The sequence below is a fragment of the Chrysemys picta genome, chromosome 4 (assembly GCF_011386835.1).
Source record: "Chrysemys picta bellii isolate R12L10 chromosome 4, ASM1138683v2, whole genome shotgun sequence".
NCBI lineage: Eukaryota > Metazoa > Chordata > Testudines > Emydidae > Chrysemys > Chrysemys picta.
In genome coordinates, this window is record NC_088794.1 from 137,646,935 (window position 1) to 137,661,817 (window position 14,883).

Below are 14,883 nucleotides of genomic sequence, written 5' to 3' on the forward strand. Positions count from 1 at the left end.
TCAGCACTCCACTAGCTCTGCCCCAAGGCGGGTAGGACCGACAGGTCTGATGACAGATGCATGCTATCTGGCCCAGCAAGCCAGGCCTTGTGGTGTTTCAACTGTTGGGCCTCTGGTTTACCTATGCTTATGTGGGGTGGGGTGGGCTCAAAGAAAACACAGCTCTTACTGCCTCTGTTCTCTTTGGGGTGGGAGTGGAGTGGCTCCTCTATAAGTACCACACGAAGAGGGGAGCTGCACAGTTAAGAGAATAGTAGTTGGGGTGGGGAGAGGAGAGAGCATGGATCAGACAAGATTGGAGATGAAATCTGGGAGCGTCTGAGAGAGAGAGAGAGAGAGAGAGTGAAGTCTCAATGAGAAATGAGTCAAAAGAAGAAAAAATACCAGTATAAAACATTTAATATTATTGGGAAAACAGGCAAAGACAAAGAGTTTTTAACGCAACAGTAATAAGTAACAGTTGGCTGGTCCATGTTTCTCTTCCAGTCCTCTGTATACAGGCAAGACACAATGGGCCAGATCCGACTACATGGCAGCGGCAGCAGTTCTGGGGAGCAGGGAAAGGAACTCATACAGGCAGGGGTAATTTTCATCCGCCAGTATGAGCTCCTTTCCCTGCTTCCCAGAGGGGGCCTCACTCTGTGGAGGGAAGGCAGATGGTGGGACCAATGCCTGCCCTCTTGTGGGTTTGGTGTGGTTTGTTTGTTTTTTTTTGCCAGACGGGGAGTTTGAGGCCACTTTGCCCTGTCCTAGCATCTCTCGGTGGCAGCTCTTAGCTGCTAGAGGCTTCCACCATGGTCTGCACCTGCAGAAGCCAGCCTAAATATTATGTTATATACACACACATGCGGTGGGTCTATACATCTGAATTCATGCTACTGTGGCTGTACTCTAGGAAAACATACCTGTGTATTTGGGACTGTAACTTTGGTGTATCTGGACCTGCAGTCTTCATCTCCCTTGCAACTGATCGGTTTCCTCACTGACTTTTTTACCTTTCCTGGAGCCTGCGGGTACACTGGAATTATTATTATGGAGAGGTTGCTTACGAGCACAGGGCTGTTGGCATCTGTTCTTTTTAAAGAAAACCTGAGTGACAATTTTTTTAGGTAGGAGAACCCCAGACAGTGCTATGGACATTGCAGCCGAGAGAGGGCAGGTCAAATTAGAGTGCTGCAAATTTCAAAAATGTCCTTTTTAAAATAATGACCAGCCATGTTTTGACTTCTGCTCTACTGCTAGACGAGGAAAAGGAGTGCTGAGTAGTCACGCTTCAAGCACGGTGGTTTTATTCACAATTGCATTTTAAAAATACACATTAGATGCTGCACTGCTAGTTTTTATTTAGGGATTGTCTAATACTATCATTAAGGTGAATTTATTATGCTGGATTCTAAATCCACCTCTTGGGCATTCAGCAGCTAAACTTCTATTACATCAAAGAGCCTGGGGGAAAGAAGATGTTTCCAACAGCATTAAACTTATTAGACATGTTGCTGTATAAATGTACTGTTTGGTTAGGATGAGATTCAGATACCTTCACTCTATTCACATTGGACAATAACTAGCCTCAGTGCATCTGAATTCCTTTGAAATCAATGGGATCCCTCCACCTGCATAAATAAACCCCTTGTTCCTGTTCTCAAGCTCTAGCCTCTGCCTTATTTTCATGCTTTTCCCTCTAGGCGTCTTCTCCAGTTGCACCAAATGACCTTACAGGTCTCCTTCAAATCCTCTGATACCTCCCTCAGCTTGGACTCACCCTTACCTCTGCAGTGCTATCCCTTTTTATTATAGTGCCTACATTTTACTCTTCACATTTTGCTAATTTTTATATCTAAAAATGAATTAGGGTTGGTTGTGGCAACTGAATCATATGACATATTGCATCCTTCCCTTGCTCTGCATTTTTATTATTCCGGTTTATGAAAATGCACCTGTTGTGATTTCTCTGCCCATGTACAAGTGCTATGAAGCCAGGTGTGGGAGCAACATTAACTAATGAACTTTGCTACCCTAGAAAGGCTTCAACCTGAACCTCAAATCCTCTTTACACTTCAAGCCAGAATGAAGAGAGAGGCCTTGCAACTGTACCTCAGGAGTCAAACTTGCACTCTGTTGGACCAAGATCAGAAGCTAAATTTCAGAACATGAGGCCCATTCACTGAGAATACCTTGCCTCAAACAGCTAGAGATCTCCTGAAATACGATGAAAAAAGTGGTCTTTTCAGGTATATGGAATCCAAAAATTGTTTAAGGCCTTAGAGATCAAATTGTTATTTACAAGTGTAGTAAGAAAGCAGTGAAGCCCATGCAATCCATGTAGCACACATGTAATAAGCTTCATGTATGAATCCCCACTAACCAAGATGGCAGCCACAATCTGTGCTAGGTGAAGTTTCTAAGTAGCCTTCAGTATTAGATACAAGAAAAGAACATGGAAGGATTCGAGGCTAGAGGTGACAAAACTGGAAAAACCTACCTCTCAAAGGAAAAGTTGCAAAAATGAGCCAAGCAAAGATGGATGCTGCCTGGTTGCTCCTATCATGGCAGCTAGCTAAATATCCAGAAGCAGGCAAGGATCATACTGGAGAGCAAATCCGAATAAAAAGCAACCATAGTCCTTCAGTTGAAAATACTATGGGTGATATCTGTATCTCTTCTGTTCATTTCCCTTATCAGATCAGGATCAAATCTGTATTATTCAGATTCAACAGCAGCTAACTAGCTCCCATCTAAATCAGATGATCCAGATAAAGTGTCTATTAGATTATAAAATGCTAGAGGCAGCAGTCTGTCTTCCTACTGCTAAGTGCTCTCTGCCCCCCTGACTCTAAATAAACTATACATCCTCTTCCAATATATGTGAGGGAGCTAAATACACCAGGAAAATACTCTGAATATAAAGGCAATTAAGCATGTTTGGAAATTGAATGGAACAGTATCCCTTAATTAAAACAGAGGTAGTGTACATGAAATAAGTTGAGTAATACAACAATATGTATAGGATGAATGAGTCCAACACAATTAGACATTAGTCTGGACTGCTAGAAGCAGAATGAAGCAAGGTATACATATGACCTTTTCTCTCCATGAGATTTTCATGTCCACTCTAATCTATTCCACAAGGCAGTACACAAATCACTTCAATCTTGAGACAGAAACAGCAGAGAGAGCAATAATGTATTAATACCCTGATTCAGCAAAGCACTTGGGCACGTGCTTAAAAATCAGGGCCTAAGACAAGAAGTTTGATATCCCTCCTCCCGCGTTTTCTTTAATCATTAAACTGAATGGAGATTTTATTGTAATTGTTGGCTTAGATTTCAAAATAGTCTAGGAGATTTAGACACTAATTTCAATGGAAGAGGTGTGTAAGTCCCAGACTGCTTTGAAAAATCACAACCATTATTATTTTGTTGAGAGCTGATAATTTTCTGAGTGCTGCACAGGAACAGAGCAGAAGCCACTCCTGCCACAAGGATCTGACAGAAAAGGCTAAATGCAGCACCAACCCCCTAAGCAAAAAATAGTTCAGCTTTAGGGAGCTAGACATAATTTAGAAGTAACTAAAAATCATAACAGATGAGGTAAGGGCTTCCTTGTTCCTGTGAAGAACCTGACCCACTTCTGTAGTCAGAGGCAATACAATAATTAACTCTTGTAAGGCAAGTGAATCATGCTTAAACAAATGCATGGATTACCATAAACACACCTGCTCAGTGAAAATGGATACAACATAGTACCTGCTCTGAAAAGCTTACAATCATCTACTTCAGACAAGAATTCAAGCACAATACATGGGATGAACATGTCAAATGCAACACGATGTTGCAATATAGTCAATGAGGAGATTGACATATGAAGGCTTCATGAAAAATGGGATTTGAAGGCAGAGAGGGGTGACACTTAGCACATTGGAGATTGTTCCATGCATAGAGTAGAGCATGAAGAATTTACAAAACCGAGAGTTGGATGAAGAGCTGATGAGCAATAAGGAGAAGATGCAGAGGACCATAGGGAGCACTGGTAGAGTGGAAGATGAAATCTGAGCAGAGTTCTGAAGCGCTGTGAAAATGACAAGGAGGGATTCTCATACTCAGAGACTCTGCTAGGCTGGAAGTCAGCAACTGATGGGTTAGTCACACCCAAAAAACCAGAGACACAACAGTCCGTGGAGAAGAGTGAGGGAGTGGAGTATAGTAATGAAATGGTTGCTCTCTGACAGAGCAACTAGTCATCAGTTCATAAGAATGCAACACATATACCATTAGACTGAGCTAAGAAATGTCTGCACCCAGCAACATTTGGGATAATAGGCTGCTTATTCACTATAGGTGCTATGTGTCCTTTTCACAATTAACCTCCCTGTTATTAAAGAAGTTGATCTAAAGGGGACAAACTTGCTTGTTTGCAATATACACCATCCAGGGTGGGGGGAGAAAGGCAAAATCTTTCTGCACAGACTGATTTCCTCAAATGAGCTTTAGTGATACACTGCTATGAAACCTACAATGAGGTGGACCCTTCATCCTACATCCCTGCTTGTGGGGCAGAAATTTGCTTAACATATGTACCCAGTTCTTCTTAAGTTTGGCATGGGCAAGCAAAGGGCAGGATCCGCAGTCAGAGAAAAATATTCAGAATTGTTAATAGTACAAGTCTCATAGTTACTTCTTAAAATAAATACAGGTAAGCAATTCAAAGTGGCAACAAAAGGAAAATGTGTTCCAAGATAAAGCAAAAGTCACAGAGTTTAGGTAATCATGAGCTTTAGTCTTGAACCTTTAAAAGTCATGATATTCAATTTGGGGAGGAAGACATCTTGGATTCAGGTTCAAGCAGCAGGTGAGCTGTTTTCACTCTGGTTGGGAAAGGGGCAGTACCTGTGAAATGTATGGAACCTAAGTATTTGTAAGATGCGAATGTATTGGAGGGGAGGAATGGGACATTTAAGGGAGCTACTTTTCTCTCTGAGGTGCCAGTCTATAAAGTTTTGGGTGTTTGGAGACCTTCTAAATGCTGCAAGTGCCCACAGAACACAATCCTTTTTGCCCATGTTTGAAGGGAATACACTTTGGCATACGCTAATGGAATATGCTGTGGTTTTCAGTTTGCCGGTAGGAGAGTACAAAATGTGGTTTGCGTGACCCACTGGTTTCTGCCTGATCTAAAATTTATCCAACCCCGTGACATAGGCAGAAGCAAGGACAATGCATGTCTGCTTCCTTGTCAGCATTCTGAAGACCTTGTCTTGTCCTTGCTGTTGGCCTGGGGTAGGTAGAGGCCTCTGCTTCTCATTTGCAGTTGCAGTTTTTTCTCCCGTTTTTACTACAGTGGTTCCCAGTCTGTGGTCTGTGAACCACTGGTGGTCTGGGGAGAGCTGTTTATTACTTATTACTTGTATTACCATAGCACCTAAGTCATGGACCAGGACTCTGCTGCACAAACAACAAAAAGACAGCCTCTAGACCAAGGAGCTTACAGTCTAAGATGAGCCAACAGATGGATACAGAGAGATCGGAGATATAAGGAAACGATGAGACAGTATTGGTCAGCATGATAGGAAGTGGTCTCAACCCACCAACAGCTGAATCATTGTCAAGCTTATTGTAGGCATCACTGCAAAGGAGAGTTTTAAGAAGGGATTTAAAGGAGGATAATACATAAATGTTTTGTAGATGTTTATAGTGAGTCCCTCCAAAGCATGTGGGGCAGCCTGGGAGCCTGTTTGCAAATTTAACAAATGGGAGATGGAGGTTGGTCTCATGTGCCAATTGGAAGCAAAAGTTGACATCCTGATTCTAAACAAAAGACGATAGATAGGGGGAGGACAGGCCATAAAGGGGCTTGAAAGTGAAGACAAGTAGTTATGTCTGATGTGATAGAGAAGGGATGTAAAGAGAGGGTGACATGGACAAAGTGATGGGCTAGGAAAATAATCTTTGTGACAGCATTCTGAATAGATATGAGCATGGAAAGTAGCACTTGTGAAAGCCAAAGAGAAGGATGTTACAGTAGTTGAGAAGATAAAAGCCTGGATGAGAGTTTTAGCTGCGTAGAAGGATGTATTTTAGGGCTGGTTTACACTACCGTTTAAGTCAATGTAACTTACGTTGCTCAGGGGTGTGAAAAAGACACCCCCCGAGCGATGCAAGTTACATTGACTTAAGCACTGTCCACACCGGCGTTACATTGGTGCGAGACACTCTCCCGCCAGCATAGCTTCCGTCTCTTGCGGAGGTGGAGTAATTATTCTGACTGGAGAGCATTCTCCTCTCAACAGAGTGCGTCTTCACCATCAGTGCAGCTACGCCGATGTAGCGCTCTAGCGTAGACTTGTCCTTTGAGACGTTATGCAGAAAGAATCTGCAAGACTATCTTGGATGTGGTGACCTAGAGAGAGGGCTGAGTCAAAGATGGGCATACCAGGCGGGATGGCAGAGTGTTGTCCACTGTGATTGACATGCAACTGACTCGCCTTGTCTTCATCTACTAAATCATAATGAAAGTTAAAAGATGTTACATTTACATGTAAGCAAATGTAATTGCTGTAGGGATGTTGTACAATCAGAGGCAAGATGGATGGTGTAATTGCAAATGGGAGGGGCTACGATCCATGAGACACTCTATTAAGATGCGGACCATACTATGAAAAAAAATTGGTGACTGTTTTACTCTTAACACTGGCTTCATTAGTTGGTTCTTACTGATTTGCAGGGTTTTGTTGTTGTTCCGCTAAGTGGCATTTTGTGTGGTGGTATTGAAACAGAATCTATGGCCGCGGGAAACTGGCAAAACACCCCAGCACGACATAATTTTCCTCTGGAGCATCTGAGATGGATTACATTGTTTTGCTGACTCTATGTTGCTGTATTTGAAAGGCAAGGTCTCCCTTTGGGAGGTTTAACAAATAGAAGTTATTGCAACCTATATTAGGATGAATTATATATATGTTGGCTCAGAACTTGTCACAACTTGTGGAATCATAAAACTGTAGGACTGGAAGGGACCTCCAGAGAATTGTAGGACTAGAAGGGACCTTGAAAGATCTTCTAATCCGGCACCCTGACCTGCTCTTAAAGATCTCCAATGATGGAGATTCCACAACCTTCCTATTCCAATTTATTCCAGTGTTAACTATCCTGACAGGAAGTTTTTCCTAATGTCTAACCTAAACCTCCCTTGCTTCATTTTAAGCCCATTGCTTCTTGTCCTATCCTTGGAAGTTAACTAGTACAATTTTTCTCCCTCCTCCTTGTAACAACCTTTTATGTACTTGAAAACTTATGCCCACACACACACTCAGTTTTCTCTTCTCCAGACTAAACCACCCCATTTTTTTTCAATCTTCCCTCCTATGTCGTTTTCTAGACCTTTAATTTTTGTTGCTCTTCTCTGGACTTTCTCCAATTTGTCCACATCTTTCCTGAAATGTGGCACCCAAAAGTGGACAAAATATTCCAGTTGAGGTGGAATCAGTGTGGAGTAGAGCAGAATTGCTTCTCGTGTCATGCTTACAACACTCCAGTTAATACAGCCCAGAATGTTTGATTTTTTTACAATAGTGTTATACTGTTGACTCACATTTAGCTTGTGATCCACTAGGACTCCCAGATCCCTTTCTGCAGTACTCCTTCCTAGGCGTCATTTCCCATTTTGTGTGTGCGCAACTGACTCTTCCTTCCTAGTGGAGGAGTACTTTGCACTTGTCATTATTGAATTTCATCCTATTTTCTTCAGACTATTTCTCCAATTTGTCTAGATCATTTTGAATTTTAATCCTATCCTCCAAAGCATTTAGAACGCCTAACAGCTTGGTATAGTCCACAACCTTTATAAGTGTACTTTCTATAGCATTATCTAAATCATTGATGAAGATATTGAACAGAACTGGACCCAGAACTGATCCTTGCAGGACCCCATGTGATACACCCTTCCAGCTTGACTGTGAATCACTGATAACTACTCTCTGGGAACAGTTTTCCAACCAGTTATGCACCGCCTTATAGTGGCTCCATCTAGGTTTTATTTGCCTAGTTTGTTTACGAGAAGGTCTTGCGAGACAGTATCAAAAGCCTTACTGAAGTCAAGATGTACCACATCTACTGCTTCCTCCACATCCACATGGCTTGTTACCCTGTCAAAGAAAGATATTAGGTTGGTTTGACATTTGTTCTGGACACATCCATACTGAGTTACTTATCACCTTATCTTCTAGATGTTTGCAAATTGATTGCTTAATTATTTGCACCATTATCTTTCCAGGTTCTGAAGTTAAGCTGACTGGTCTGTAATTCCCCAAGTTGGCCTTATTCCCCTTTTTATATAGTGGCATTATATTTGCCCTTTTCCAGTCCTCTGGAATCTCTTCCATCATCCATGACTTTTCGAGGATAATTGCTAAAGGCTCAGATATCTCCTCAGTCAGCTCCTTAAGTATTCTAGGATGTATTTCATCAGACCCTGGTGACTTGAAGACAGCTAACTTGCTAAGTAATTTTTAACTTAGCCCTATTCGGTCTTGGTGTGCTGGTTGGATCCATTTCTTAACCCAAACCTAGGCACAGGTTCAAGAGCAATAGGACTGTAAGGTGTGTTATATCAGACAAATGGGGCATGCTGTCTGGCACAGATTGAAGGCATCTCTCTGAAAGGAAACAGACCCCACTCTGCCCCCCAACATTTCATGTGACCACACAGACACATACTGCTGCTCCTAGCCCACCTTGATGCTTAATAATCATTGCTTAGTTGGGTGAAAAAGACTACAAAGGCTTACTCTCCCCCATAAGAACTTGAGCTTTGGTGGACAGTAAACTCTCTCAGGAATTACAGCCCTTTACTTAAACCAAACAGATCTGGTTTGGGTGTTTAGTTGCTTATTGCACAGCTGCAGCATCCACTGTTAGCTTCAAATTGATTGTGTTTAAAACAATACAGTATGTTTTTCCAGCACTTAAAAGGAGAGGGAATAGCCTTTTTAACAGGAGCCCCTGGAGTCAATGAATACTGGCCTCCTGTATCTCTGACTCAGGTGACTGGGGCAGGAAATAAAGATTTAGCAACACTCCTGGATGTCACACCTTTATTCTACTCCAGCCCTTTCTTGTTCAGAGAGCTCAGGTGTCCTGATCCTGCAGACTTTTAATGATTAGTCCCATTGACATCAGTGACAGCTCACGGACTGAACATGGCAAAGTGAGTCCCTTTCTTTTTCATCCCCACTAGAGAAGATCTTCCAGTGCAGAATGAATTATTTCTTTAACAATCAACTGCTGAAAACACCTGTTACTAAACCAGCAGCAAAAGGAAGGAGTGTAGGGAAGGCAAATTCTACTCATAGAAGTGAGTGCTTTAGAGTTTGGATCAGGGAACAATGGAGAGAAATTTGAGAACAGCTTTCACATTTCTCTGAATCCATAAAGCTCTTATCAAAAGAAATAAGCACCTACCGTGTTTAAGCAATTTTTATTTAAGTATTTAGAGGGAAACTTCCATATCATAAGTAAAAATACTAGAGTTGAACCTTGTGTACAAAAAAAAAGTCACGGTGATGGGCTCTCTGTGCTGGACCACAGTAGTTTATCGTGGAAAGGGGAAGTGAGGGTATCTGCAACACACTCTCTTCCAAATTAAAAAAATAAATGCTAATTAACTGCAGTACATTTCATCATTTTTATACAGTCAAGAGAATGAAAACAAAAAGCAATCTAAAAAAATGCAACCTACAATGGAATAAAGTTATTCGGGCAGGAGAGGCAGAATAAGACTGTTTTTACGAAAGTTACAAAGAAACATGATACAACCAAAAAAAGGGGATGGGGGAATTCTCACTAAGATTAAAAACAAAATATATTCACTTGAACACCCTATTACTCAAACACAGAGGAAGTTTCAACCTAGTTTTTTTTTCTTATACACGGGAAACACTGTTAAAGTGCTTCTTCAAGAGTCAGAAGGCACCACTGACAGTTGCCTGATACCTTGAATGCACTGAGGAAATTGTCTGGCATGATGCAAACAGTAATTGTTTATGTATCTTTATACAACTTCTCTTTAAAAAAAGCAGCAACAAGTCATTACTTCAGTGCCAAAATTTACTTCTGTTTGGTTGATTCATTCATCCAGATGAATTTCTCCCTTAGAGCTGTGTGTGGCTTTTTATACACTGTACAAAGTGGGGCAATTCTGCAGTATAGCATTTTAGATTAGACTGGTAATCAGACTGTTTTCTAAGTTTTGAGCAGCCGATCCTGTTAAATACTCCTAAATTCTAGACAAATGGAATAATTAAATGCACTATCTTGAATGGAATACTCATCTGTGCGATGTAGAAATGGACTAGATTCCACAGAATTCAATTTGATACATAATGTCTTGTAGCAGATGTTATAACAAAATAACTTGCTTTTTGAACTACCTCACTGAGGCCATTAATGCTGTTCCTATAGTTGATTTTCTGGAGTAGGATGACACTTCATTGCTGTCCAAAGTGAGTTTGAACCTTTAACTCTCCAGAGTTTGTTCACTTTGTTGCTTATATTATTGCACTAGCTACTAAAGTCTTTATAGCTTCCTAAATAAATCTAATTGTTCAGAGTGCAGATTCTATATTTAGATAATGAACTGTATGAAATAAATAAAATAAGGGGATTTTTCTGGTCAGAGTTGCTGATATGTTGAATATCTTAATTATTTCTAATGTAAACCATTTTGGTGCGTATTCTTAAAAACCTAGTCATTCAGCATAAAAGTTTGACTTAAACAAATCCATTCTTAAATGTTTTCTTCTCAAAAATGCATCAGAGAATTGTTTTAAATACAGAATCTGTGAGGCTTCTGACAAATTCATGTAAATTGTAGTACAAACATAGTTTGTAATTCAGATAATATAGACAGTTTTCTAGTGTCCATTGAAGTAAGGTCCCCAAAATGTAGTCTGTTTTGTTTCTGAATGGGAAAAAAGGCAAAACATTAAGCTGTTCCACTGGCTGAATAGGAGAACTGAGGAAAATGAGGTCTTCTCTCATTATCTACACAATCCATACTGTCATCTGCAAAGAGAAAAATAAATTTTACATACACTGAATAATGCCACCTACATTTTGATTTTAAACAGAGTAGAGATTAATGATTTTCATGTCTTGGAACAAATGCATTGTAGCTTCCCCCCTACACTCCAAACTAAAAATATAGCTAAAGCTAGTAACAGAAAGGCATCAAACTTAAGACCTGCCTTGACTCTCTTTATTTAATGTAAGTCACAGAAGAAGTTAATTTTCAGCACAGAGATGTAGCTGTGTTGGTGTCCATTTAACACTGCTGGAAGTTGTATGGCTGAATCCATATTCACTGTACTGAATTTTCACCCCTCTGGGTCTAGTGGTACAAAGTGAATGCTACGTTACCATGGAAATAAGAGTATACTTAAAATAAAAAAGCACATTAGCCATTATGCAACAAGTGTTTGTTAATATACATGATGTGTGTGCATATGCATTTCTAAGCTTATGCATATTGCTGGTTGGAAATTTTCCAACGGAATGTTTTTCTGTTGGAAAATGCCAATTCGTTAAAAATGAAATGTTTTGTGGAAGCTTGTCAATTTGAACATTATTTTGCTTGGAAAAGAGCCAATGCAAAGTGTTCTGACATTTTCAGAATGAAGCATTTTGCTTTATTATTTTGAAACAACTTTTTAAAATTTTATGTTATATCAATTTTTGTAAAATGTCGAAAGTAGAACGAAACTTTCTGATTTTACAAAACTAAACATTTCAACTGACCTGAAATAATTTTTTTTTTTCAGAATTTCATTTTGTAAGATATTTCATATATTTTCTTTTAGTTCCATTTCAGAACAGAAACCAGATTTTGAATGGTCAGAACTCCCCACGACAAAAAATCCAGCTTCTACTCAGTTCTGTTTATGACGTTGTACGCCTGTGAAAGGCACTAGACTGGAATTCTCTAGTTAGCTATGGAGTGGGTACACACTTCCCCAAAACACTAGACTGGAGAGACCACCAGTAGGGGTTGAGAGGGCAATTCAGTTTCTATGCCCAGTCAATAGTTTTTGGCATTTACGAGGACAGGGACTCAGACCACCAGATCAAATCACATAGCTCACTGAGCAGCCACTGGATAACAACTTTCTGGTACTATCAATTAGAGATGGGCCCAGGTGCAAAATTCAATTCCAGATTTGTAAACATCCCAAAGCTGGAGCTAGGATTTTGGTATGGACCCATCATTGCCGCCATCCCAGATTTGAATAGGCAAATTAACAGTGAAAAGCTCCATATCGGTTTACTAACACCATGATCAAGTATAATCATACAGTTTAATTACTGTATATGAAGAAACCCAGATGAATCTGAACAGACATTTCTTTGATCTTTTCTATAAGGCCAGATAACGCTACTGAATATTATCTTGGGGTGGGTCTAAAAGGAAAGTGAGAAATATTTAGAAAACTTTACCTTGGTCAGGTGGAGTGATTGTAATCATCTGTGCTGTAAATTCTTCATCAAAATACCTTGTGTCTGTTTCAGATGTAACTTGTGGTTTAAATGGAGGTATAAGCTGAAAGACGCAAAAATACTTCAAGCTTATAGTTTATTGAAATACATTCTTTATAGGTTGGCTTTGAATTTCAGCTATAAACCACAGTGACTTTTCCTATACTGCTAGTAAAATCCTGGCTCATAGGAAACACACAAATACAATACAAAATGTGCATTTGCTGTTTATGGGATGTGAAAGGCTTTGTTTCTAAATCGTGTTTGCAGTAGAAAGAGTTGTGAGCCGTTGATGCTACTTCAAGCAATAAATAAATAGCGGATATTTACAGTTAAGAAATTAATAGTCTGTTTTTAAAAAAATAATACACAAACTATAGGCCTTATCCCCTCTGCTTTAGGCCTGGGAGAGGGGCAAAAGGAGCGGAAAGCCTGCCTAATTGCCCAAAATTGTTCAGGGGGAGGGGAGCTGTACTTCAGTGGCATCACAGCTCCCTCGTATCCCATGGAAACAACTTGATATAAACTCTGCACTTCTGGAGCTCTGAAGGTTTAAGGGAAACTGGCATAGTCAGTGGAAAGCTTCCTACATTGCATCCTTCTCTGGCTAAACCATGAGTAGCACTAATAAGACCCTACGCTGTGCTGTTAAACTCTCTTGGATGTGAGGGGTAGAAGTCAGCCCCATGTAAGCAGGGAGTCTGGCAGCAGGACTCAAAGTAAACTGAGCTTCTTGAGTGGGGTGGGAGAGGAGGGAGCGTGGGAAGTAGCACATCCATCATGCTGGTCGTATGCAGATGCAGCGTTCCAAAGGATTTTGTAACATGCAGTTTTGGAAGGCAATGTATCTGGTAGGCAAACCTTGTTCTGTTTCCCACTGCATGATACAGCAGAAACTTAGTGTGAAGTCACATTCTGTAGCCCTTCCACAGAGGACATGATGTTGGGCATCAATTCACCCACCACTGGGGATAAATCTGGCAGTCGTAATAGCAACTACACCACACTAGGCAACACAACAATTGGGGAATGGGATCAAGAAAGCATACTGTATCCCACTGAAACTGCAGGGAAAAGGTTAGCTAGGCAGCACATTAAATCACTCAGGCCTGGTCTACAATTAAAAGTTAGATCTACATAGCTATGGTGCTCAGAGGCATGAAAAATCCACACCGTGAGCGCTGCAGCTATGCTGACCTAGTCACTGGTGTAGGCACAACAAGGTCAAACAACATAAGGACGGCCGCACTGGGCGAGACCAACGGTCCATCTAGCAGAGTATCCTGTCTTCCGACAGTGGCCAATGTCAGGTGCTTCATAGGGAATCCACAGAACAGGCAATCATCAAAAGATCCATCTCCTGTCGTCCAGTCCCAGCATCTGGCAATCAGAGGCTTAGGGACACCTAGAGCATGGGGTTGTATCCCTGACCATCTTGGCTAATAGCCTTTCATGGACTTATCCTCCATCAATTTGTCTAATTCTTTTTTGAACTCAATTATAATTATGGCTTTCACAACATCCCCTAGCAATGAGTTCCACAGGTAGACTCTGAGTTATGCAAAGTGCTACTTCCTTTTGTTTGTTTTAAACCTGCTGCCTATTAATTTCATTGGGTGACCCCTGGCTACTGTGTTACATGAAAGGGGAAATAACACTTCCTTAGTTGCTACTGCAATACATACAATAAATAATATTTTTAGGCCCCTTTAATTTTATTTCAGATTAGATTTAAAATTAAAGACAAAAATATGATCCACAGAGACAGAATCTGGTGATACTTCAAAGAAAAAACCTGAGAGGTTTAGAACCTACAATTCAACATTATGGGAAGTGAAAATACAACTGTTTTAAAAATGGCCCTTATTATAAATACCTAATACAGTTACAAGGTGCAAACAATATACATATTTTAAGCCTAAATTTTAAAAACTAACTAGTCATTTTGGGTGCCCAATGATACCTTGAAGGAGTCTGAGGATCAGACAAGTACTTAGCAGTTTCAGAAATTCAGGCCCCTTTAAGAGGTCTCAATCATAGGACTGGAAGGGACCTTGAGAGATCATCTAGTCCAGTCCCCTGCACTCATGGCAGGACTAAGTATTATCTACCATTCCTGACAGATGTTTGTCTAACCTGCTCTTAAAAATCTCCAATGATGGAGATTCCACAACCTCCCCAGGCAATTTATTCCAGTGCTTAACCACCCTGGCAGGAAGTTTTTCCTAATGTGCAACCTAAACCTCCCTTGCTGCAATTTAAGCCCATTGCTTCTTGTCCTATCCTCAGAGGTTAAGAAGAAGAATTTTTCTCCCTCCTCCTTGTAACAACCTTTTATATACTTGAAAACTGTTATGTC

The 14,883-nt window shown here is 40.5% G+C and overlaps 1 protein-coding gene across 5 annotated transcripts in view; it reads right to left on the reverse strand.

Annotated features, from left to right (window-relative positions):
* Nucleotides 1–697: 697 nt before the first annotated feature.
* Nucleotides 698–14,883, reverse strand: part of AKT1 (AKT serine/threonine kinase 1) — a 126,674-nt gene continuing 112,488 nt past the window's right edge. For 4 of the 5 annotated variants that reach the window (XM_005285804.5, XM_065593729.1, XM_065593728.1 and 1 more), the window contains exons 13-14: nt 12,486–12,588; nt 9,455–11,057 (exon numbers count right to left, since the gene is read on the reverse strand). In XM_005285804.5, coding sequence (XP_005285861.1) covers nt 10,978–11,057; nt 12,486–12,588 — 183 coding nt within the window. In that variant the 3' untranslated portion in view covers nt 9,455–10,977. Of the gene's footprint in view, nt 8,141–9,454; nt 11,058–12,485; nt 12,589–14,883 lie in introns of those variants that run through there. The other variant, XM_042858220.2, reaches the window with a different exon arrangement.